General features: G+C 43.8%; 1 protein-coding gene across 1 annotated transcript in view; it reads right to left on the reverse strand.

Moving 5' to 3' along the window:
- Positions 1-7990: 7990 nt before the first annotated feature.
- Positions 7991-27706, reverse strand: part of LOC124594652 — a 111647-nt gene continuing 91931 nt past the window's right edge. Inside the window, exons 3-4 of the mRNA XM_047133022.1 lie at positions 23866-24034; positions 7991-8077 (exon numbers count right to left, since the gene is read on the reverse strand). Coding sequence (XP_046988978.1) covers positions 7991-8077; positions 23866-24034 — 256 coding nt within the window. The remainder of the gene's footprint in view (positions 8078-23865; positions 24035-27706) is intronic.

The following is a 27706-nucleotide window of genomic DNA, read 5'->3' on the forward strand; positions in this document are numbered from 1 at the left end:
AAAGGACTTTGCTTTTAAAGTCCTGTGTCATATACTTACATTCCTAGCATGCACTACATATTTTCAGTAATGACTAACGCAATATGGTGGCTAAAACCGTTTGAACCCTTCATCCATGAAGAGAGTGGAAGACCGAACCCGGTAGACGTTTGCGTTTAAAATAAAAACGGCTGATAGTTCAGATATGCATTTTATACATTACTTAACGGTTGTCCAAAAATGCTTACAAATGCGTTGGGAAGTACGAGGGTGGTTTGAAAAGTTCTCGGAATCACCACGAGAGGTCAGCGCGAGGGTGGTTTGAAAAGTTCTCGGAATCACCACGAGAGGTCAGCGCGAGGGTGGTTTGAAAAGTTCTCGGAATCACCACGAGAGGTCAGCGCGAGGGTGGTTTGAAAAGTTCTCGGAATCACCACGAGAGGTCAGCGCTAGCACAACGAGTTGTTCACGTGATATTCATTGGATTGTTGCCTGTAATCATGTGCCACGTCAGTGCTCTTGGAAGAGAGGTGTGGCGGCGACGTGGGTCTGTTGTTGTTCCCGCGTAGTGATTTGCAAAGATGGAAAAAATCGAGATTCAAGCAGTGATTAAGTACTTCCTAAAGATAGGTATGAAAGCAAAGGAAACTCATGCCGATTTCCAGAATACACTGGGGGACTCGGCTCCTTCATATTCAACTGTTGCCAAGTGGACAAATGAATTTAAATTTGGTCGGGAGGGCATAGATGATGATCCGCGCGGTGGTCGGCCAAGCTGTGTCACTATTGCAGAAATCATTGCAAAAGTGCACAAAATGGTCATGGAGGATCGCCGATTGAAAGTGCGTGAAACTGTTCACGGTTGCAAAATGTCATCTGAAAGGGTATATCACATTTTAACTGAAGAATTAGAAATGAAAAAATTATGTGCAAGATGGGTGCCGCGACTCTTGACGCTGGATCAAAAACATGTGCCGTTGCCATGGCAAAATTATATGAACTAAGATATGAACTCTTGCCACACCCGCCTTATTCACCTGTTATGTCTCCGTCAGACTTCCATCTCTTCCCAAACTGAAAATTTTTCTTGGTGGACGAAGATTCACTTCAAACGAAGAATTAATAGCCGGAGTTGACAACTGTTTTGCAGGCCTGGAGGAAACTCATTTTCGAGATGGGGTCAAGGCACTGGAACGTCGTTGGACCAAGTGCATTAATCTACAAGGAGACTACATTGAAAAATAAAATAGAGTTTCACTGATGTACGTACTCCTATTCCGTTGCTGGAACTTTTAAAAACTACTCTCATATGTTAGTAACTTGCTTTTGAAATACAAGAAAATAAACTTTATCAAGAATTTCCAGCAAAAAGAACGCGCCCTAAGATCAACAATTCATCGTGTGCTGAAAACTCAGCGCAGTTAAGTGGAGACTTAATTGCAGATACAGTTATGTCAACTAGGACCATATTTGTACTGAAGCCAGAGGCAGCTCGTAATCACCCATCCGAAATTTTCTGACTCGAGGATCCATGTTTGCTGTAACAGTTTTGCTTATGTTACCATATACTTCTACCTGTGTCAGCTTTCACTATAAATTGTGATCGATCTTGTATACAAAACATTAACACCTCATCGACTGGGCCTTAGATCGGTCCTTAGTCAGATTACTTTCATTGATCCATAATGTCATGACTCTCTCAAACGGAGTAGTTCAAATGGCTCTGAGCACTATGCGACTTAACTTCTGAGGTCATCAGTCGCCTAGAACTTAGAACTAATTAAACCTAACTAACCAAAGGACATCACACACATCCATGCCGGAGGCAGGATTCGAACCTGCGACCGTAGCGGTCGCTCGGTTCCAGACTGTAGTGCCTAGAACCGCACGGCTGCTCCGGCCGGCAAACGGAGTAGTAAACAGAGAGACGCGAGAAGAGAAATTGTATAGTGTGAAGAGTTTGTTACTTCTTTATGCAGTGAATACTTTCCACAGCTGAAAGCTTAATCGTTTTTTCAGATACCTACTGTGACGCTTATCGCAAACCAGACAGATCGGCATGCGATAAATTCTCTCAAGATACACATGCAAGGAAATCATTATGTAGCGCATTCACCACTCTCCCCACTCGCAAAGGTTCCGTAAAATACGCAGGAAACTGAATAACGGCAATTAGGGTCCTCTTATCTTCAAATAACACTACAAAACCAGGAAAGTTGTTGAATTATAAGGCATTGTGTCTTACGTAACTGCCATCGGATGACATTCCGTAGAAAAACTGTTCTCTTACCACTAACCTAAAAATTACCAAGATAACAAACAATATATGGTTTGTTGTATTTAGTGAGTGCTGGCTACAAGCATAATTTGCTTTCATCAAGTAGAAAGTGATGAAAATTTTCTTACAGGCAAATCCACATTTTTTTTCTAATTAATGTTTCTTTATTTTGCTGAATGAGGAAGGTGTATGTGTTGCAAACAGTACATAACCGGTCTCTCAGTCAGCTGATAATATACTATGACGTAACAGCCTTTTTTTAACCACTTGCAAACAGGACATAACCGGTCTCTCAGTCAGCTGATAATGTACTATGACGTAACAGCCTTTTTTTAACCACTTTTTTTCATTCCACAAAAACAGTAACAAAAATGCTTAGCTTGAACTTACAGCATCCGACATTACGAGAATGCAGCCAGTGCCGAATCGATTATCTGTTGCTGAGGGGAATGTGACGCATTTACTAAATGTCTTCAACTGTTACCCATTGCCACACTATTGAACAGAGGCGTTATCTCTTACATATACGAACTAATCCACGTAACTTTTTACGTTTAAATAGTGTTGCAGACGCCTGGAAACAATCTTTGCCTCTTAATAGATGGGATTAGCGGGCAGAAAAATATCAATACTTTACTTATCAGTATTACCGTAGGAATGCACTAGAAGTGGCCAAGTTTTGGCCAAATTTTATACAACGTAATGTTTGTTAACTAACTTTCTGAGCTGTTGACGAGCCAACAAACACATTGTAAGACGGCGAGCCCGATGTAGCACAATCAGTTATCGACAAAGATGGTGATGGAAATACGACGTAGTCTTGTCAAAGGAATTAACCAGACATGGCTCTGAAGTCGTTCAGGTAAAAAATAAAACTAAATGTGGAAGGGCGGACGGAGATGTGGACCCCACTTCTCTCAAACCAAGTGACTGTAACAAACATAAAATCTAAGAAGAAATTAGCAAAATGCATTAAACAGAAAAAAAATGAAATGGTGCCTCAACCGCATAATAAACTCAAAGTTTTATTGGACTATTTGAAATTGACGTCTGTTCTCGTCATTTATTTAGCTTACAACGAGAAATCGTATCCTAGATTAGAGAGGAAGAGAACCTAATAAATACTATAAAAACCTGATTTCGGCTTACTCTCAGAGGAGAAGATAAGAAATTCGAACGAAGAGATGTTTAGCGTCATACGTCGTTCTGTAACACAGAATAAAAATAATGGCACGATGTCTGTGGAGTCATCGTACAGCACTTTGTGAAAACGCACACCTTATCTTTTACCTAGCGAAGAAACTATGCCGCTAATGGCAGGACGACAAGAATTTGCGAGATTGCAACATTTTTTTATAATAATTTTTGACATCATTACTGAACACAGTGATCGTGCTTGAAATTTTATTAAAAAGCAACCCAGATCGCAATAATTTTTTTTTATTTTTAATTCTGATTACCGTTGTCCGTCTGTAAGACCATTCTCGTAGGCCAGGGCTCCAGATGACGTCAGCTTGTACCTCGATATAATAGACCAAAAACTGATTAACCAAAACGAAAAGTTAAAAAGATTTGTTGCAATCTGGACTGCTTTTTATTGCAATAATTGTTTGATAAACTTCAAGGTTAATAAATGGAGTTAGTCATTTAATACAAATACATCGATATAATGTACGCCTCCCTAGCTGAGTAGCCAGCGCGTCTGACTGTCATGCGCAAGTCCCGGGATCAATTACCGGTACCGCCAGGGATATTTCATTGTTGGGAAGATTGGAACTGGGTTCAGTCAGCCTCGCGGAACCAAATGAGGAGCTACTAGAATGAGAAGTAACGGCTTCAAAGGTCAGTAATGTCGACAACATCCTAGTGAGCTCTCTGATCCTCCTCTGCCCATCCGAATGACGCCATATGACAGAGGATGACACGGCGGTCGGTCGGTAGCGCGCCCCTCTGAGCCAGATCGCGGAGTTAGTGTTATCTTTTTGTGTTTTTTTTTCGTTTTTTGGGGGGGTTCTTGGATTTCTCACTGATTTGATGCAGCCCGCCACGAATTCCTCTCCCGGGTCAACCTTTCCATCTCAGAGTACCACTTACAACCTACGTCCTCAATTATTGGCCGGAAGTATTCCACTCTGTATCTTCCTCTGCAGTTTTTACCGTCTATATTTCCCTTTATGGCCATGGAAGTTATTCCCTGATGTCTTAACAGGCGTCCTATCATCGTGTCCGTTCTTCTTCTCTGTGTGTTCCACGTATTCCTTTACTCGCCGATTCTGCAAAGAATCTCTCCTTTCCTTACCTCATCAGTCCACCTAATTTTCATCACTGTTCTGTAGCATCACATCTCAAATGCTTCGATTTTCTTCTGTTCTGGTTTTCACAAAGTCACTGTGCTCCAAAAGCACATTCTCAGAAATTTCTTCCTCAAATGAAGGCCTATGTTCGATACTAGTAGACTTCTGTTGGCCAGGAATGCTCTTTTTGCCTGTGCTGGTCTGCTTTCTATATCCTCCTTGATTCGTCCGACGTGGTTTATTTTGCTGCCTAGGTAGCAGAATTCCTTAACTTCATCTACTTCGTGATCATCAAATTTGATGTTGTTTCTCGCTGTTCTCATTTCTGCTACTTCTCACTACTTTCGTCTTTCTTCGATTTACTCTCAGCCCATATTCTGTACTCATTAGACTATCCACACCCGTCAGTTGATCCTGTAATTCTTCTTCATATTCACTGAGGATAGCAATGTCACTACCGAATCTCTTCATTGATATCCTTTCACCTTGAATTTTAAACCCACTCTTGAACCTTTCATTTCTGTTATCGCTTCTTCGATGCATAGACTGATCAGTAAGGGCGAAAGCCTACATCCGTGTCTTACATCCTTTTTAATCGGAGCACTTCGTTCTTGGTCTTTCACTCCTATTGTTCCCTGTTGGTCCTTTTACGTACTGTCTGTCACCCCTCTTTCTCTACAGCTTACCCCTGTTTTTCTCGTAAACAAATATCTTGCATTAATGGCTCTAAGCACTATGTGACTTAACATCTGAGGTCATCAATCCCCTAGACTTAGAACAACTTAAACCTAACTAACCTAAGGACATCACACACATCCATGCCCGAGGTAGGATTCGAACCTGTGACCGTAGCAGCAGCGCGGTTTCGGACGCAAGCGCCTAGAGCCACTCGGCCACAACGTCCGGCTATCTTGCAGTTTCAAACGCTTTGGCTAGGTCAACAAACCCTATGAACCTATCTCGTTTTTTCTTCAGTCTAGTTTCCATTACCGGCCGCTGCATTAGAACTGCACTCTCGTGCATTATCTTTCCTAACAGCAAACTGATCATTATCGAACAGATCCTCAATTTTCGTTTCTATTCTTCTGTACATTATTACTGTCAGCAACTTGGATGTAAGAGCTGTTAAGCTGACTGTGCGATAATTTACTTTACAACGATATGAAAATGCTTAGCGATACGATATGGACCGAGTACATTGGCTCACATTGTAAAGTAGGTGAAGGACTTGGGCTTATGGGAAACTATAGTACGACTGTGAAAGGCTGAACTTATAAAACTCTTGTGTGATCTGTAATGGAATTCAAGTGGAACTAACAAGTGTTGTCAAATGTGTTCACAAAAAAGGCAAAATATATTGTCACGGGCTCATCTCTCTTACAAGAATGTCAATGAAAAGCTTGAAAATTCGAACCAGTGGACGATCGAATAGTGATACCAAATACCTCAGAAAAAACTACTTCTCGTAGTCCAAGAAACGTTTTTGAATGGTGTAGCATCCACAGGATAAATTTTAGCTACAGTGCGACGAGAGGAAATTATCCCTCTAACAGTTATAAACATTATCTATCCGACATATGAAAAAACAGTGAAAACGATGATAAATATTAATTATTTATATAATATTTTATGATGTAATTGGACATATCGATGTGTATCACACAAAGACAATGATAATTGTAAATTCCTTTAATGATCTGCGTTTATCTTCCTTTGTTTTTACCTTTTGTTGGTTAGCTTTGTAAGTTGCGGACGCAATACGCGTATCAGACTGAAGTCTGTTAAGAAATTGTAATTATTTGTTAATTATTACTTGAGAATAGAGTTCATTATTATTATAAATATGAGTGAATAATTATTTGTAACTTTAATTACTCTCTCAATAAGCATTATCTGTCTTAATTATTTCTTTCCGCTGCAAGGGGCGCAGCCATTGATGATAGGGATTTGTATCGCGTTTTTATCTGTGTTTCTTAGGAAAAAATCAAAGGTTTGCTTGATGAAAATTAGTCTAAATAGTGCACAATATGAAAGTAAAGTTTAATAAGCGTTTCAGATACTTATCCTGTTAACAGGAAAGTTGATCTAACAATAGAAAGTCTCTATCAATTGTCTGCCGCCATCTTAACAATTATCTCAGCGGCAAATTCAAATTACGTAACTCTGCAGACATAAATGCCCAAGGTAATAAAATCGTGTAAAAATAAATGTGCACCGGTGGTCCCGAACTTATTTTAATGAAAATAGTTCGAATAAGATTGGTTCTTTAAAAACAGTGCTCATAGCACAATCCATATAACAAACTTTTTCTTGCTGATGTATGGAGCCGAAATTAATTACGCACGAGTTGCGAAGAATATTGTTTCAGCTAACATACGTCAGTGTTGTGCGCGGCTGATATTCGGTGGTTTTAATGATCATTTTGCTGAATATAACTGTTTCCATCATAATCAATAGTTGTATAGATTTAGTAACACTTACACAACTTACAGACAACACTTTAACACAACGCTAACTTGGAGTTCTTTAGCAGCTTGACCAAATCTTTAGTCGGAAGAAAAAAATTATTTAGTAATTACTCAATGTAATGAAATAAGATTATCATTTTCATTTACAAATTAGTTAAATACCAAACCACTGAATAACACAGCGAACGCCACAATGGATAATCCGGAATGTACTACACGGTCCACGTAACGCCCTGGCAGAAATGGTTGAGGTGTGACTGATCTAATTACAACTAACACAGGGAAAACAAGCAATCTTCTCGCAATCCTTTCGCAAGTACAACTGGAAGAACCCTTAAAGCATGTATAATTGTATATGCAAACTGAAGCGACGAGTGAAAATATGTACTAAGGCTGGGACTCGAACCCAGTCCTCCTGCTCACTAGGCAATGGGTTAACCATTACGCCACCCTGGCACAGTGGCTTCGCCCAACCGCTTGGTCTACCCTAGCACGCCTCCCTCGTCAATCCAAATTCTCATTCTCGCCTTAAACCCATGGTATTCCCCCTAAACTGTCTGGAACCATACTTTCATTTGATTAGTAGCGCCTGAGCCCGGGTTTCCGGCAGATTCCCCTGTTTCGTTCGATGCTGAGATGCTACTCCAATACAAATGGAGAGACTCTTGTGAGCTGAGACATAAATGGGAATCTGGATTGAGAAAGGAATTGCTCAAATCCACTGTGCCAGCGTGGTATCGTGGTTAACACATCCGCCTAATGAGCAGCAGCCCTAGGTTCGAATCCTGGCCTCGGTACAGTTTTTCATACGTAGCTTCAATCTGCATATAAACATCATAGATGTTTGAGACTTGAAAAGGTCTCTGGAACTAGTAGTTTCATTTGATACCTTAATGCATGGTATACCAGAGATATTCACCGAGGAAACATGCAGCTGCATATAAATGACGGCAGAAGCGGCTAGCAGGTACTTACATTGGTACACTTGAGTTATTGGTCCCCTTTGAGAAGCACTCGGAAGGGTCAACTGAACTCGACAGCATTATATGCAGGGCACACTGTAAGAGAAAGCACAAAGCCTTGATAAAAATGTCTTCTTTAACAAAGAGTGTATTAATTAATTAATTAATGAAAAGCGCTAGTTTGCTTTTGTTCTACAGTATTAGTTTTATTGTGTTAACCGGTTCTCGGCTTACGGGGCCATCTTCAGGTATTTACTGACTATTGTCGCCAAAGAAATTACAATGTTTCTATACGACACTGGAGAAGAAGTTAGAAATTTAGATTGAAGTAGAAAAGTTGAGTAAATAACATCTTTGACAGTGTGATGGCAATGAAATGTAAAAAGTAAAAGAGCTTAACGGTAAATAAATTTAAAAAGAGTAGACAGGAAAAACTTTAACACAAAACTGGAACAGCACGTCTAGATAACAGATTATATTAATAAACAAAAGCAATAAAATAGAATAAAATTACTACTTGTCATGGCTACATCAGGAGGTATAAAACATGGAGAGTGATACAGTAACCACCTCAAAGAAGAAAGAATTATCAAGGTTACTACAGGATATATGGGGTACTTAAGCAATATCAGTAAGGTAAACAGAAATGCACGAAAATGATGGAGTGTGAGGGAACATACAGTAAATGCCATCTCTGAGAGTAAGGTGGTACTGCATTTTAAAAAGTAAGAAGTTAAACAATATACAAATATTAAATGAGCAAACAGGAAAAACAATAACACTATACTCAAAACTGTATCTATGTAACAGTTTGCGGTAAATAAACGATCCAAGTAAAATCAAAACAGTACTTGATGAGACAACTACAATAGGCATTAAACATGGAAAGCAATAAATGTACCAGTTAAAAGAAAGACTTAACAGTTGTAACTGAACTCTAAATGGATTACATAGACAGTTTCAATAAAATAAAAGAACTCAATGAAACAGGAAAATTAATTAATTAATCAGCATACAAAGACATTCCTACCTAGCACCTCACAGTATAAAAAATCGTATCGTACTAGGGTTCTTGGGAGAGTATTGGTGATGAACAGATCAAGTCACAGCTTTATTTGACCAGGTGATAAGAAAAATTGCAAAGGGGCTTGCGGAGTGTCTGTTGTGCTGTTTTGCATACCCCTTTGATGCTGAAGTCCCATCTCTGGTGACCAGTAGGGAAACACTCCGTACGATCAAAAAAATTAATCAAAGGAGATAATAATGTTACATAATGGAAACATCTTACTGAATGATAATTAAAAGAGGTTGTAAGTAGGCTGTTTATGTTTTCTTATTGGCAACGTTACGTAGCGCTCAATATGAAAATCACTGGCTGTGCTGTGTGCAGTCTGTGGCTGCTTTGCATTGTTGTAATACTCGCCATTGTAGTGTTAGGCAGCTGGCGGTGAACAGCGCGTAGCGTTGCGCAGTTGGAGGTGAGCCGCCAGCAGTGGTGGATGTGGGGAGAGAGATGGCGGAGTTTTGAAATTTGTCATGAACTGCTATATTTATATATGATGATATCAAGGTAAATACATTGTTTGTTCTCTATTAATATCTTTCATTTGCTAACTATCCCTATCAGTAGTTAGTGCCTTCCATAGTTTGAATCTTTTATTTAGCTGGCAGTAGTGGCGCTCGCTGTATTGCAGTAGCTTGAGCAGCGAAGATTTTTGTGAGGTAAGTGATTTGTGAAAGGTGTAGTTTAATGTTAGTCAGGGCCATTCTTTTGTAGGGAATTTTGAAAGTCAGATTGCGTTGCGCTAACAAAATATTGTGTGTCAGCTTAAGCACAGTCATGTATAATTGTTAAAAAGGGGACGTTTCAAGGTGACCCAGTCAAGCATGGCGATATGGATACCACACCACACACATAGACATGTCAGTAAGTATAGGGATCATGTAACCTATAAAACCAACAAGTGGTCACTATAACAGTCAGATTTACTATCGAAAAGCAAAACACATGAATTACCCATTGAGACATAGAGTTAATCGTTTACTACTTGGATAAAGGGTTGTCATGATGGAGTCTAATCTTGGCGCAAGTGGGTGAACACGGTACATGTAAAGTTACGCGGATAATGTACGAATACTACTGTAAGTTTCTTTAGTAAACTACAGGGAGAATACGGAAAAATAGGGTCGAACAATAGCGAGATCGCCAAAGCGTATATTGAAAGCAACTTCATGGCTTCGAAGTATTAAAACGGAATAACTGGCTCCTGAAGGGAGTGAAAAATATCGCTTCCTTACGGATTGGCATTCGCATCGATGGCCCATCTTATCAACTCGTAGCGTAATTGCACAAGGCAGCGGCGGGGCCCGCTAGAGACCATGAGTTCACGTATATCCCTGTACTAGGCTCTCAAATGGAAACATTTCTGCACGGCCACAAGGCTCGCCTCACCAGTCGTCCGGAAACAGGTCTTTGTGCTTCAAACTTCTAACGTGAAGTCATTATTCTCCAAGTAGTTAGTGTTCTCTTTATGGACTCTCTGTAATTACGCAGTTTCTGTCAGAGCAGGGATCTCTTTGGCCAGTGGTGGCAGACATTGCAAGTTCCGTCCTTTAACACGTAAGTAAAGATGTTAAACAATCTCATACTCTTTCTAACTTTTGCTATTTCCAACCAATAATGCTCTGGCGTGGGGTGAGACGCCTGATACTCATGCACGGACGAGAAACTGAATACTCTATGGAAAATAACACTAAGAATTAATCAGAACTAACGCAACTACGGTCACCATATGAACCTTCTGGGAGTAAAGTAGCTTGTTTCCGGTGCCCCACTGCCCATTTCATGTAACCCTCGCAACCTCACATTGTCGAAGCAAAACACCAGTTGCATCGTGGTTCAATACTCTGGGCTCCATGTCAAATTATCTCCAAGTGACTAACGCGGCTATGGTCACTGTATGAACTTCACCTGTGAGTCAAGTTGCCTGTTTCCGATGCACCACTGCCACTTCACTGTAACCCTCGCACCATCACCCCATTGACGATGCAACACACAAATAGAGCAGCGATTCAGTACTACAGGTCCCATGCCGACGTCTCTCCAAGCAACTAACGCGGCTACGATCACTGTATATGTAACTTCACCTGTGAGTAAACCAGCTAGTTTCCGATGTCCCACTGCCATTTTACTTTAACCCTCGCACCCTCATATTGTCAATGCAACACTCCAATTGCTCTGTGATTCAACACTCCGGGCTCCATGTCAGCTTTCCTCCAAGCGACTAACACATACGGTCACCGTATGGAACTTCTCCTGAGAGTCAAGTTGCCTGTTTCCGAAGCGCCACTGCCAGTTTACTGTAACACTCGTACCCTCACATTGCCGATGCAACGCACAAATTGCGTCGCGATTCAATACTAAAGGCTCCAGACGACTTCTCTCCATGCGACTGACACGAGTACGGTCACTGCATGTAACTTCACCTAACAATCAGGTAGCTTGTTTCCCATGCAACACAGCCAGTTTACTGTAACCCTCGCACCCATGCAATACTACAGGCTTCAATCGAATGCTCTCCAAGCGACTGACGCGAGTACGGTTACTGTATGAAACATCCCCTGGGAGTAAAGTTGCTTGTTTCCGATGCACCACTGCCAGTTAACTGTATCACACGCATCCTCACATTGGCAATGCAACATACAAATCGTGTCGCGATTCATTACTACAGGTTCAATGACGACTTTTGTCCAAGCGACTAATACGACTACGGTCACAGAATGGACCTTCTGGGAATCAAGTAGCTTGTTCACGAAGCACCATTGCCAGTTTACTATAACTCTCGCACCCTCACAGTCATGATGCAACACGCAAATAGTGTCGCGATTCAATACTACAGGCTCCAGCCGACCTTTCTACAAGCGACTAACGTGGCTACGGTCACAATAAATAAATTCTATTGTGAGTCAAGTAGCTTGTTTCCGATACCCCACTCCCAGATTACTGTAACCCTCAAATACTCACATAGTCGATGCAACACACCAATTTACTCGTGATTCAATACTCAAGGCCACTTGTCAACTTTTCTCCAAGCTACTAACACCGCTACGGTCACCGTATGGAACTAGTACAGTGACTCAAGTCGGCTGTCTTCGATGCACCACTTCCAGTTTACTATAACTCTCGCACCCTCACATTTAGAATGCAACACACAAATTGTGCTGCAGATCAATACTACAGGTTCCAGCCGACTTCTCTGCAAGCAACTAATGCATCTACGGTCACCGTATGGAAATTCTCCTGAGAGTAGAGTTGCTTTTTCCCGATACACCACTGACAGTTTATTCTAACCCTCGCACGCTCATCCGGCCATCCTGATTTAGGTTTTCCGTGATTTCCCTAAACCGCTTCAGGCAAATGCCGGGATGGTTCCTTTTAAAGGGCACGGCCGATTTCCTTCCCCATCCTTCCCTTACCCGAGCTTGCGCTCCGTCTCTAATGACCTTGTTGTCGGTGGGACGTTAAACACCAATCTCCTCCTCCTCCTCCTCCTCCTCATAGTGAGGATGCAGCACACAAACTGCATCGCGATTCAATACTACAGGCTCCAGCCGTCTCCTCTCGAAGCGGATAGCGAGGCCTCCTGGGAGTCAAGTAGCTCATTTCCAAAGCACCACTGCCAGTTCACCGTAACTCTCACATCCTCACATTGACCATGCAACACACAAATTACGTCGCGATTCAACACTAAAGGCTCCAGCCGACTTCTCTCCAAGCGACTAACGCAACTACGGTCGCTGTATGAAACTTCTGCTAGGAGTGGAGTTGGTTGTTTCCGATGCATACTTCCAGTTTACTGTAACCCTCGGACCTCAACATTGCGGATGCAACACACAAATTGCGTCGCGATTCAATACTAAAGGATCCAATCAACTTCGCTCCAAGCGACTAATGCGACTACGGTCACCGTATGAACGTTCTCCTGCGAGTCATGTTGCTTGTTTCTGATGCACCACTACCAGTTTACAGCATCCCACGCACCTTCACTTTGGCGATGCAACTCGCAAATTGCGTCGCGATTCAATACTGCAGGTTCGTGCCGACTCCTCTCCAAGCAACTAACGCTGCTTCGGTCTTCATATGGTTTCTCCAGGGAGTCAAGTTCCTTGTTTCCACTGCACCGCTGACAGTTACCTGTAAGACTAACACACTCACATTGACGATGCAACAGACAAATAGTGTCGCAGTTCAATACCACAGGATCCATGCCGACTTTTCTCCAAGCAACTAACGCGGCTTCAGTCACCGTGTTAAACTTGTACTGGTACTCAAGTTGGCTGTCTCCGATGCACCACTGCCAATTTACTGTAACCCTTGCACCCTCACATTCATGATGCAGCACACAAATTGCGTCGCGATTCAATACTACAGGCTCCAGCCAACTTCTCTCTAAGCGACTAAAGCTGTGACGGTCTTTGTATGATACTTCTGATGAGAGTCGAGTTGCTCTTTTCCGATGCACCACTGACAGTTTATTGTAACCCTCGCTTCCTCACACTGAGGTTGCTGCACATAAATTGTATCGCGATTCAGTACTACAGGCTCCAGACGACTTCTCCCCAAGCGATTAATGCTGCTACAGTCAACGTTTTGAAATTCTCCTGGGAGTCAAGTAACTTTTTTCCGATGCCCCACTGTTTGTTCACTGTAACACTCGCACCCTCACATTGAGGATGGATCATTCAAATTGGGTCTACAGCCGACTTCGCTTAAGGAGACAAAGGCGGCTACGGTCAGCGTATGAATTTCTCCTGGGAGTCGAGTTCCTCGATTCTGATGCACTGCTGCCAGTTTAATTTAACCCTCGCACCCTCGCATTGACGAAGCAACACACAAATAACATTGCGATTCCATAGTACAGGCTCCTGCCAACAATTCTCCATGTGACTAACGTGGCTGCAGTCAGCATATGGACGTTCTCCTGGGAAGTTGCTTATTTGTGGTGCACCACAGACAGTTTACTGCAACTATCAGAAACTCACATTGAGGATGCAATACTCAAATTGGGACGCGATTCTATACTTCTCTCCAAGCGGTTAACGCGACTATGGTCAACGTATGGAAACTCTAGTGGAATTCAAGTTGCTTTTTCCGATGCACTAATGCTAGTTAACTGTAAGACTCGCACCCTCACATTTACGATGCAACAAACTAATTGTGTTGCAATTCAATATTACAGTTTCCAGCCAACTTCTCTCCAAGCGACAAACACAGCTACGGCCACCGTATGGAACTTCTCCTGGACACAAGCTGCCTGTTTCCGATGCAACACTGCCAGTTTACTGTAACACTTGCAACCTCACATTCACAATGCACTACACAAATAGAGAGGCGATTCAAATTTACTAGCTCCAGGCGACTTCTAACTAAGTGACTAACGCGTCTACGATCACTGTGTGAAACTTCTCCTGGGAGTCAAGCTGCTTGTTTCCGATGCACCACTGCCAGTTTACAGTAACCCTCGCACCCTCACATTGACGATGCAACACGCAAATAGAGTCGTGATTCAATACTGCAGGCTCACGCTGCCTACCCTCCAATGGACTAACGCAGCTTCGGTCACTGTATCGAAATTGTACTGGGAATTACGTTGGCTTTCTCCGATGTATCACTGCCAGTCTACCGTATCCCTTGCATCCTCACATCGACTATGAGACACACAAATTTCGTCGTGTTTCAATACTACAGGCTCCATCTGACTTCTCTCCAAGCGACTAACGCGTCTTTGATAACTGTTTGGAACTTCTCCTGGGAGTCAAGTAGCTCCTTTTCGATGCACCACTGCCAGTTCACTGTAACTCTCGCATCAAATTTACTGTACCCTCGCACCCTGACATTGACGATTCAACTCACAAGTGTCGTCGCGATTCAATACTACATTCTCCAGCCGACTTCTCTCCATGAGAATAACGCTGCCACAGTGCTATATGGACGTTCTCCTGGGAGTCAAGTTGTTTGTTCCAGATTCACCACTCACAGTTTACTGTAACCCTCGCACCGACATATTGGCGACACAACCTACAAATTGCGACGCTATTCTATAGTACTGGCTCTGGCCATCTTTTATCCAAGCGACTAATGCGTTGCCAGGGTACTCAAGCTGCTTGTTTCCGATGCACCACTGCCAGTTTACAGTAACACTCGCACCCTCACATTGACGATGCAACACACGAATAGTCATGATTCAACACTGCAGGCTCCAACTGCCTACCTTGCAATGGACTAACGCAGCTTCGGTCACTGTATCGAAATTGTACTGGGAATTAAGTTGGCTTTCTCCGATGCACCACTGCCAGTCTACCGTAACCATTGCATCCTCACATTGACTATGCCACACACAAATTTCGTCGTGTTTCAAAGCCACAGGTTACAACCGACTCCTCGCCAAGTCACTAACGCGGCTATGATCACCATATGGAGCTTCTCGTGGAACTCAAGCTGAATGTTTCCGATGCATTACTACCAGTTTACTGCAACCTTCGCACACTGACATTGATTATACGTTACACAAACAGAGTCACGCTTCAATACTATAGGCTCCAGCCGACTTCTCTCCAAGCGCCTAAGACGGCTAATGTCACTGTATGAAACTCCTCGGGGAGTTAAGTTGCTTGTTTCCGATGCACCATTGCCAGTTTACTGTAACCCTCGCAGCCTCTCATTGACGATGCAACACACAAATTGCGTTGCGCTTCAATACTACATTCTCCAGCCGACCTATCTCCAAGCGAATAATGGAGCTATCGTCACCATATGGAACTTCTCCTGGGAATCGAGTTGCTTGTTCCCAATGCTCCTCTGCAAGTTTACTGTAACCCTCACACCTTGACATTGAGTGTGCGACACACTAATTACGTCGCGATTCAATACTACAGGTTGCAGGTGACTTCACTAAAAACGACCTACGCAGCTACGGTCACTGTAAGGAACTTCTCCTGAGAGTCAAGGTCCTTCTTTCCGATGAGTCACTGACAGTTAACTGTAACCCTCGCTCCCTCACATTGACGAAACAACGCACAAATCGCATCCCGTTTCAATACTACAGGCTCCAGCCGACTACTCTACAAACAACTGATGCAGCTACGGTTGCTGTATGAAATATCTCCTCGTGTCAGGCTGCTTGTTTCCAAAGCAAAACTGACAGTTTACTGCAACCCTACGGTCACATTGAGGATGCAACACACAAATTGCGTCATGATTCAAAACTAAGGGCTCCATGGAGACTTCAACCGACTAACGCGGCTACCGCCACCCTCTCCTGAGAGTCAAGTTACTTGTTTCCGATACCACTGACAGTTTACTGTAACCCTTGCACCAACACACTGAGCATACACCACATAAATTGCATCGTGCTTCAACACTACAGGCTCCAGTCGACTTTTCTCCAAGCGACTAACGTCGCTACAGTTACCGTATATACGTCATCCTGGGACTCAAGTTGTTTGATTTCGATACACTACTGACAGTTTGCCCGCATCTCGTGGTCGTGCGGTAGCGTTCTCGCTTCCCACGCCCGGGTTCCCGGGTTCGATTGCCGGCAGAGTCAGGGATTTTCTCTGCCTCGTGATGGCTGGGTGTTGTGTGATGTCCTTAGGTTAGTTAGGTTTAAGTAGTTCTAAGTTCTAGGGGACTGATGACCATAGATGTTAAGTCCCATAGTGCTCAGAGCCATTTGAACCATTTGAACTGACAGTTTACTATAACCCTCGTACCCTCACATTGGCACTAGAACACTCAAAATTCGTCGCTATTCATTACTACAGATCAGAGACGACTTCTCTCCAGCGAATAATGTGGTTACGGACACCGTATGGAACTTCTCGTGAGACTCAATCTGCCTGTTTCAGGCGCACCACTGCCAGTTTACGGTAACCCTGAAACTGACGATGCAACACACAAATAGGTTTGCATTCGATACTACAGGCTACAGCCGACTGCTCTCCAGTCGACTAACATGGGTACCGTCACCGCATGGACATTCTCCTGGGAGACGAGTTGCTTGTTTCTGATGCAGAACTGACAGTTTACTGTAACCGTCGAACACTCACATTGACGACACGATATTCAAAATGATCTGCAATTCAATAATACAGGTTCCAGCTTAGTTCTGTCCATGTGACTAAGCGGCTACAGTCAACTTATTGAACTTCTCCTGGGACGCAAGTTACCTGTTTCCGATGCACCACTGCCTGCTTACTGTACACTCGCACCCTCACATTGAGGATGAAACAAACAAATAGAGTCGCGAATCAATACTACAGGCTCCAGCCAACTTCTCTCCAAGTGGCTAACGCGGCTACGGTCACTGTATGAAACATTTCCTGGGAAGCACGTAGCTTGTTTCCGATGCACCACTGACAGTTCACTGTAACTCTCGCACCCTCACATTAACGGTGCAACACTCAAAATGCATCACGATCCAATACTATAGACACCAGCCGACTTCTCTCCAAGAGACTAACGTAGCTACGGTCACCGTATGGGACTTCTCCTGGGACTCAAGTTCCTGTTTCCGATGCACCACTGCCAGTTTATTGTATCCCACGCACCCCCACAATGTCGATGCAACACACAAATTCCGTCGCAGTTCAATATTACAGCCTACAGCCTAGTGTTCTCAAAGCGACTAACGCGGCTACAGTCACCATATGGATGTTCCCCTGGGAGACAAGTTGCTTGTTTCTGACGCGCCACTGATAGTTTACTGTGACACTCCCACCCTGATATTGACGATCCAACACTCAAAATGTGTCACGATTCAGTACTCTAAGCACCAGCCGACTTCGAACCAAGAGACTGACGCGGCTACGGTCACTGTATGGGATTTCTCCTGGGAGACAAGTAGATTGTTTCTGATGCACCACTGACGGTTTACTGTAACCCTCGCACCCTCACACTGACGATGCAACACACAAATAATTTCGCGATTTAATACTACCGGCCTGAGCCGACTTCTCTCCAAGTGACTGACGCGGCTACAGTCATTGTATGAACTTCTGCTATGAGTCAAGTAGCTTGTTTTCCGTGCACCACAGCCAGTTTACTGTAACCCTTGCACCGTCACATTGAGAATGCAATGCACAAATTGCGTCGCGATTCAATACTATAGGCTCCAGACGACTTCTTTCCAAGAGACTAACGCAGCTACGGTCACTGTATGGGACTTCTCCTGGGAGTCGAGTAGCTTGTGTCTGCTGCACCACTGACAGTGTACTGTAACCTTCGCACCCTCACATTGAGGATGCAACACATAAATTGCATCGCGATTTAATACTATAGGCTCCAGGCGAAATTTCTCCAAGCGACTAACGGCGCTGCGGTCAAAGTATGGACGTTCTCCTGTCAGTCAAGTTGCTTGTCTCCAATGCACCACTGACAGTTTACTATAACACTCGCACCCTCACATTGACGATACAACACTCATAACGCATTGCTATTCAGTACCACATATTCCAGCAGACTTTTTTTCCAAGAGGCTAACACTGCTACAGACAGTGTATTGACGTTATTCTGGGAGTCAAGTTGCATGTTTCTGATGCTCAGCTGACGGCTTACTATAATCCTCGCACCGTTACATTTTACAATATAACACTTAAAATGCCCCCCGATTCAATACTAGACGTTCCAGCTGAGTTTTCTCCCAACAACTATCGCGGCTACAGTCACCGTATGTAAGATGTTGTGGGACACATGTTGCCCATTTCCCATGCGCCTCTGCCATTATAGTGTAACCCTAGCACCCTAACACTGACGATGCAACACGCAAATTGCATTGTGATTCAATACTACAGGCTCCAACCGACTTTTCTCCAAGCAACTAACGTGACTGCGGTCACGCTGTGGACCTTCTGGGAGTCAAGTACCTTGCTTCCGATGCCTCACTGCCATTTCACTGTACACTCGCACCCTCACATAGACTATGCTACACACAAATTGCGTCACGATTCAATACTACAGGCTCCAGCTGACTTCTCTACAATCGACTAACACTGCTACGGTCAGCGTGTGGAATTTCTCCTGGGAGTGAAGCTGCTTGCTTCCGATGCACCACTGACATTTTACTGTAATACTCTCACCCTCATATTGACGATACAACACACAAACTGGGTCGCGATTTAATACTACAGGCTAAAGCCAACTTCTCTCCAAGCGACTAAGGTGGCTACATTCACCACATGGAACCTCCTGGGATTCAAGTTGCTTGTTTTCGATGCACCACTGCCAGTTTACTAGTACTCTCGCCCCCTCACACTGAAGATGCAACACACAAATTACGTCACGATTCAATATTACTGTCTCAATGCTGACTTTTCTGAAAGCATCTAACGCGGCTATGGTCACTCAATGAATCTTCTCCTGGCAGTCAAGCTGCTTTTTTCCGATGCACCACTGACAGTGTAACAGTGTGAGTGTAACAGTGCTGTTACACTCACACCCTCATATAGATGATGCAACCCACAAACGGCGCCGCGATTCAATTCTACAGGCTCGAGCTGACTTCTCTCCAAGCGATTAAGGCTGCTATAGTCAGCGTATGGCACTTCTCCTGGGAGTCAAGTTGCTTGTTTCCGATGCGCCACTGCCAGTTCACTGCAACCCTTCACACCCTCTTATCGACGATGCAACACACAAATTGCGTCGCGATTCAATACCACAGGCTCCAGTCGACTTCTCTCCAAGCGACTAACGCTGCTACGGCCACCGTATACAACTTCTCTTTGGAGTCAAGTTGCTTGTTTCCGATGCACCCCTGCCATTTTACTGTAACCCTCGCACCATTACATTGAGGATGCAACACACAAATTGTGTACAGGGTAGGTAGGAAGTGGGGGTACAAAGTCATTTAATTTGCTATGTGGAAAGATTTTATGTGACAGTAAGACACCTGTAGCATCCTTGTGGCAGGGTGTTTGGAGGGAGAAAGGATTAAGTAAAAGCATCATTCAAGAACACCGGAGGAATTTAAAGCAATTTTGGTACTTACTTGAGGTATTATAAGTATGAAAGCACTGTAGGAGTCAGATAACCCTACTGCCACCAGGGTTGGGGATGAAGATGACAAAAATGTCCCATCTAGAAAGTCCGACAACGACCTTTCAGACGGGCGGTAGCTGGTTCTTATCCCGACAAAAACGTTCACAGGCGTGCGCACAACTCGCCATAGTTTCATTGCAATAGGCTGAAGAGTGTAGCAGAGCATACAAACAAACTTCAAACTAACTTTAAGAGTATGGGGAGCGATATGTCTCTGATTTGCATTGTTCAATGCATCAACCACAATGTAAGAAGGCACTGCAACGAACCAATAATTTTTGTAGTGAGTATGGGAGTCAAACTTCATGCCACATGACTGATACCACGCATACAAGCAGCGTCCTGTGTAAAGTCGCATGCTGTAAGACAGCGGAGAATCAATCAGTTGCTACAGACAGTTCTTTTTAGGGCTCGGCACCCCAGTAGCAGGCGCGGCTTGTAAGTAAAGATTTTTGGAAGGTTACTATCAACGGCCGTCAAGTAATGCATAAAATGCGTGTTTGGCCGTCAGCTGCTCTTATTTCAAACCCAAATATCGACCGGTTTCAGTCATGGACCATCTTCACAGATAAGCGTTAAAATGGTCTAAGCCACAACATTACATTTATCATTACTTAAACAATGTGTAGAGCATGTCATAAATATCAATATGCGTCACAGGACTTTGAGAAACAAACATACTAACACCAAGTGTACACTGAGCAGTATTCAGTGTACACTTGGTATTAATGGGCTAAATGGCCCTGAACTCCAATTGAACAGGTACGATAACAAATAATGTCTCTATCATAATAGGACTCCAAGCCTAACTCAGGCTTATCACTGCCCCTTACAATAGCAATAGTCAACCAACTATTACCAGTTACAACCTCTGTAGTTGTACAAGAAAAATTAGTCTTAGCTCCTACAAAAGTAATAGGTCCATTTAGCAACTCTTCCTGTGCTACATTATTAGGAGTAAGACTAAAAGTATCCACAGTATTGTAAACAGGCATGGGCTTCTAAAAGTCCTTTGTCGTATATTGATATTCATGACATGAAAGGGTTGTGCAGAAAGGGTATGACTACGGGTCGCAGGATCTCATTCACGGAAGTCACACTGTGCACACATCAATCAGTGATTTGTGGTTGTACCGACCCACTCATTAAGGCCTTGAGCTGGTACTGTGGGCCTTGTGGGTTTGCTGTCACTGTGATGCCGCCCCTCCCCCCCCCCCCACCCCCCGCCCCTCTTCTGTCACGAACCAAAATGCAGCCATCATTTTCAAACAAACAGAACCTGGGTCCGTTCGAAAACAACACTATCTGTTGCCATTCCTGTCTCCAGTGCCATTGTTCCATACACCATTACAGTCTAGCATGCTTCTGCACATTCGTCAAAGACGGAGAAGTAGAGGACGCGCTCTTAACCCTTGTCATAGCAAAGGGCGAAGGGCTGCCACCCCTAATAGTGTACGATGTGTTACACTGTTCCAGTGTTGCGACAGAGCCGAGGATGAAGCAGATCTGTCGCGCAATGCCATTTGGATGAGGTGTCGATCTTCAAGGGGGGTGGGGGTGGGGGGGAGGGGAGGTCTCTGCACATACCTGTTGCATTGCCGTAACACTTCGTCACACGTGAGTAGCAATTTTCCAGACAAATGCACCACATTTTCTCATGCCAATAATGCGCCGTCTCTCAAACCCACGGTGTGGTTCGCGCATTCGTCTGCGATTCATCCTGCACGTCTGTCCGAGTCATACTGGTCCATTACCTGCGGTTTATAGCAACAACGAGAGTCGCAAGCTCATTTTACTAGCTGGTAAATAAATGTCGTGTAACGACGGCCTCCCGTCGTGTAGACTGTTCACTTGGTGCAAGTCTTTCGATTTGACGCCACTTCGGCGACCTGCGCGTCGATGGGGATGATATGATGATGATGAGGACAACACAACACCCAGTCCCTGAGCGGAGAAAGTCTCCTATCCAGCCGCGAATCGAACCCCGGGTCCTTAGAACTCGGCTACCAGGGGCGGACACCGGTAGGTGGTTTTGTGCCTCAATATCGATGTTGACCTTGAACCTTCAGGTCGACGTGGTTCAAATACTAATCATTTCTGCAGAACGTGCTTAATATACACTGCTGGCCATTAAAATTGCTACGCCAAGAAGAAATGCAGATACTAAACGGGTATTCATTGGACAAATATATTATACTAGAACTGACATGTGATTACATTTTCACGCAATTTGGGTGCATAGATCCTGAGAAATCAGTACCCAGAACTACCACCTCTGGCCGCAATAACGGCCTTGATACGCCTGAGCATTGAGTCAAAGAGAGCTTGGGTGGCGTGTACAGGTACAGCTGCCCATGCGGCTTCAACACGATACCACAGTTCATCAAGAGTACTGACTGGCGTATTGTGACGAACCATTTGCTCGGCCACCATTGACCAGAAGTTTTCAATTGGTGAGAGATCTGGAGAATGTGCTGGCCAGGGCAGCAGTCGAACATTCTCTGTATCCAGAAAGGCCCGTACAGTACCTGCAACATGCGGTCGTGCATTATCCTGTTGAAACGTAGGGTTTCGCAGGGATCGAATGAAGGGTAGACCCATGGGTCGTAACATATCTTAAATGTAACGTCCACTGTTCAAAGTGCCGTCAATGCGAACAAGGAATGACCCAGACGTGTAACCAATGGCACCCCATACCATCACGCCGGGTGATACGCCAGTATGGCGACGACGAGTACACGCTTCCAATGTGTGTTCACCGCGATGTCGCCAAAGACGGATGCGACCTTTATGATGCTGTACACAGAACCTGGATTTATCCTAAAAAATGACGTTTTGCCATTCGTGCACCCAGGTTCGTCGTTGAGTACACCATCGCAGGCGCTCCTGTCTGTGATGCAGCGTCAAGGGTAACCGCAGCCATGGTCTCCGAGCTGATAGTCCATGCTGCTGCAAACGTCGTCGAACTGTTCGTGCAGATGGTTGCTGTCTTGCAAAAGTCCCTATCTGTTGACTCAGGGATCGAGACGAGGCTGCACGATCCGTTATAGCCATGCGGATAAGATGCCTGTCATCTCGACTGCTAGTGATACGAGGCCGTTGGGATCCAGCACGGCGTTTCGTATTACCCTCCTGAACCCACCGATTCCATATTCTTCTAACAGTCATTGGATCTCGACCAACGCGAGCAGCAATGTCGCGATACGGTAATCCGCAATAGCGATAGGCTACAATCCCACCTTTATCAAAGTCGGAAACGTGATGGTACTCATTTCTCTTCCTTACACGAGGCATCACAACAACGTTTCACCAGGCAACGCCGGTCAACTGGTGTTTGTGTACGAGAAATCGGCTGGAAACTTTCCTCATGTGAGCACATTGTAGGTGTGGCCACCGGCGCTAACCTTGTGTGAATGCTCTGAAAAGCTAATCATTTGCATATCACAGCATCTCCTTCCTGTCGGTTAAATTTCGCCTCTGTAGCAATTCATCTTTGTGGTGTAGCAATTTTAATGGCCAATAGTGTACATGTCCTCTCTCTAGTCGCTCAAGGTGTTCTGTTTTTTCTGAACATTGTACGTGAGATATGGGTACGTGAGTAAAGTCATGGGCAAAAAGCTACTAACAAATAAAGGTGTGAGAGTCCACGGGCCGTGACATCAATTTTATTAGGTTGTATGTCTGCACTGCTCGTCGTGATGAAGCAGCCCCTGCTTCTAAATGCAAACATGCCGTAAACTTGATCGGTGCCACGCCGTGTCTTTTAAGGTGAGGTGCAGACAGACGGTACCTTCTCGTGGTGCGTGAGGCTCTCCTCGGGGAAGAGCAGCGAGTTGCCCGGCAGCAGCTGCTCGGCCAGAATGTCCCACTTGAGCGCCTGCCGGCCGCTCTGCCTCACCGGCACCACAAATTCGCTGAACACCGCGTCCGGGTCGCGCTCCAGGCCGTCCGCGCGGAACCTGCAAGTAACAGAAACAGATCTCAGGATCTGTGAGCAGCGAACAGGGGGACTCACACCGTACTTAACAAAACGGGATGTTTGAAGTTGTACAACCTAATTAACGAGGCATACATTGTCGACTGTGGAAGTTGGACGTTAATATTTCTTTGGAGAGTTGGCTAGTGATTCTGCTGTGGTGTGCGTACACAAAATCTGAGTCTGAGGTATTAGCGCGAGTAATAGCGAGCGAACAGTTGAGTCGGAAGGCGTCGGACGCAGCGTGCGGTGGAGAGAAGCCGCGACGACATGAGAGGTCGCAGACTGCCGTGACCGAGCTAGTAGCGCCGGTGGAGACTTTGGTATTAATTGATGATTTTTGGTAATTTGGACTCCTGCTGCACGTAACTGTTGCTTGCTTGCGCACTGGACGGAATTTGTTAGATTTGTGTACGCATTCATTGAGAGAAATTTCGTGCCTTTGTTGTGACCAGAGACGTTAAATCTTGATTATAAACATTGTGGAACAATTAAAGTTGTTACTAACCATAGAGTCGAAACAAAAGGAAAGGTCTGTGTAACGGTTGTCAGTGTTTAAATCATCAATTTTTTGAATATAGTAAATAAAAGTCTTCATTGGTTTTTTTTTCATTTTTTTAGACGTTTAAGGCTTGTTGACCAAACTCCTCCTAATCATTCAGTTTCTTTAAAAAAATGTTAGTAGTTGTATTCGCAGTTGTGATCATGGATTGTACTCTGCATGTATCTCAGTGTTCCAAAAAAAAAATGGTTCAAATGGCTCTGAGCACTATGGGACTTGGAAATGTCGTGTGGCTAGGGCCTCCCGTCGGGTAGACCGTTCGCCTGGTGCAGGTCTTTCGGTTTGACGCCACTTCGGCGACCTGCGCGTCGATGGGGACGAAATGATCATGATTAGGACAACACAACACCCAGTCCCTGAGTGTAGAAAATCTCCGACCCAGCTGGGAATCGAACCCGGGCCCTTAGGATTGACTGTCTGTCACACTGACCACTCAGCTACCGGGGCGAACACTATGGGACTTAACATCTGAGGCCATCAGTCCCCTAGAACTTAGAACTACTTAAACCTAACTAACCTAAGGACATCACACACATCCATGCCCGAGGTAGGATTCGAACCTGCGATCGTAGCAGTCGCGCGGTTCCGAACTGAAGCGCGTAGAACCGCTCGGTCACCACGGCCGGCCGCAGTGATCCTTTTCAATTATTTTCAGCATGTTGCTGATCACGCAGTTGCACTAGCAAGAGGAGGTACCTTTTCTGGTGCGTACAGGAGCATTGGAGTATAGCTGTTAAGAGACGTTGGAGAATATATTAAAACAAGCAGTCGGATGCAAGAGAATTAATTTCTTATCATTTGTGGGAATTAGCGATCTTCTTGGGCGGGCAAACTGCTTATGATAAGATATGTCAGGACAACGTGGAGTATAAAATGCTGACGTAAACGCCTATTCCTGACATCTACGTTAAAATTGTTGACTTGTCCACCGAGACAGTTGGACCGGATCTGAACCGGTGACGCTGTGTAATAGTACACTGCCACAGGATATTAACGACTTACATCTGGAAAGCAAGTGTTAGGCACGTTTCACAATTGCATGGGGTTCCACATTGCTCACTGTTAGATTCTCTTCTGTTTCTCATATAAGTAAGCGAACTTCCGTCTAATTAGGTTTTGCACGTCTAGACGTACTGCACTAATGTTAATTGTAACTCATGGTGAGTAAATGTTAACTATGGTTTGTGCAACAGCTGGAACAATCGACTTCAGCCACATTTGCACCTCCAGTCATTGCAAATATTGAAGAGAGACAAATAATGAAGTTAACACATCTTCCATATTTTTATTTAATAATGTCATATGGAATAATGTTCTACGGCAACTTATCTGCAAGAAAGTGCTCAAAAACTGGAAGAATAATAATTGCTGCTCATCAACGATCATCTTGTAGAGATCTGCTTAAGGAGATAATGCTTTCGCCAACTGCTTGACAGTATATTTATTCCTTAATGAAGTTTGTTGCAAATATCTCAGTACACTTCAAAAGGAGCAACGATGTACGTAGCTACAATATCAGAAGAAAACAGTAAAACAACGACCTTGAATAGTCTACATTATTACTGTATGTTGACCACACGTTATCTACTTTGGCTCAAAATAAATGCTTTTTTTCAGTTACATCACATGCTGAATGAGATAATTGCTTATATATGGTCACATGCACTGCGTAATACAGATGTAAGTGAGGATCGAGGACTTATACAAACGTTGGTACCGACTGCTACAGTAATGGAAATTTATCTACCCTCTCTCCCCCCACCCCCACCCCTCCCCAGTCCCCCAGATAATTTCAGGCACCAGCTCTTATGCGAGGAATGAACGGTTTTTCTAAGGCTATAGATGTAGCCCAGCCGTGAGAAAAAGAGGTCAATATTCCTCTTTTTTTTTTTGTAAAACCGCCTGTTTGGCATTGGTTGGTTGTTAGTCTACAGCCCGAAGACTGGTTTGATGCAGCTCTCCAAACTACTCCACCCTTTGCAAGCCTCTTCATCGCCGAATAATTACTCCAGTCTGCACCCTTCTCTGCTTACTGTATTCATCTCTTGGCCTCCCTCTACAGTTATTACTCCCACACTTCTCTCCAGTACTAAATAGGAGATATCTTGATATCTCAGAACGTGTCCTATCAACGAACCCCCTCTTCTAGTGAAGTTGTGCCACAGATGTCTTCTATACGCAGTTCTGTTCAGTCTCTCCTCATGAGTTACATCATCTACCCATCTAATCTTCAGTATTTTTCTGTAACAGAAAGCTTCTATTCTCAACTTGTCTGAACTACCTATCGTCAATATTTCACTTACATACATACACTACGTTCAAAAGAGATTTGATAACACTTAAATCTACATTCGATGTTAAAAAATTTCGCATCTTCAAAACCGCTTTTCTTGTCAATGACATTTTATCCCTCTCTACTTAGATCATTGTCAATTATTTTACTGCCCAAATAACAAAAATTATCTGCCTCTTTTTGTGTCTCGTTTCTTAATCTAATTCCCTCAACACCTGATTTAATTCGATTACATTCCTTTACTTTCGTTTTTGCTTTGTTGATTTTCATCTCATATTCTCCTTTCAGCGCACCGTCCATTCTACTCAACTGCTTCTCCATCTCGTTTGCTGCCTTTGGCAGAATTACAATGTCATCCGCAAACCTCCAAGTTTTTATTTCATGTCTCTGACATTTAATTCCTATTCCAAATTTTTCTTTCGTTTCCTTTACTGCTTGCTCAATGTACAGATTGAGTAGCATCGGGTATAGGCTACAACCCTCTCTCACTCCCTTCTCTACCACAGCTTCCCTACCTACAGAATTTCAAACACTGTATTCCCGTCAACACTGTCAAAAGCTTTCTCTGCCTCTACAAATGCTATAAATGTAGATTTGCCTTTCCTTAACCTATCCTCTAACATAATTCATCGATCAGATCTTGCGAGATGAGATTAAATTAATTAAATATGAAGCCGGCAATAACGACTATATTCCCTCAGTAGTTGATAGCATTTTGGATGAGGAAACCTCTAAAAATGTTCCACATTAGGTGATAGTAAACGGGAAGATGTGGATGGGAAATGATGTTTTATGTCAAT

This window comes from Schistocerca americana, chromosome 2, assembly GCF_021461395.2.
Source record: "Schistocerca americana isolate TAMUIC-IGC-003095 chromosome 2, iqSchAmer2.1, whole genome shotgun sequence".
In the NCBI taxonomy this organism is placed as follows: domain Eukaryota; kingdom Metazoa; phylum Arthropoda; class Insecta; order Orthoptera; family Acrididae; genus Schistocerca; species Schistocerca americana.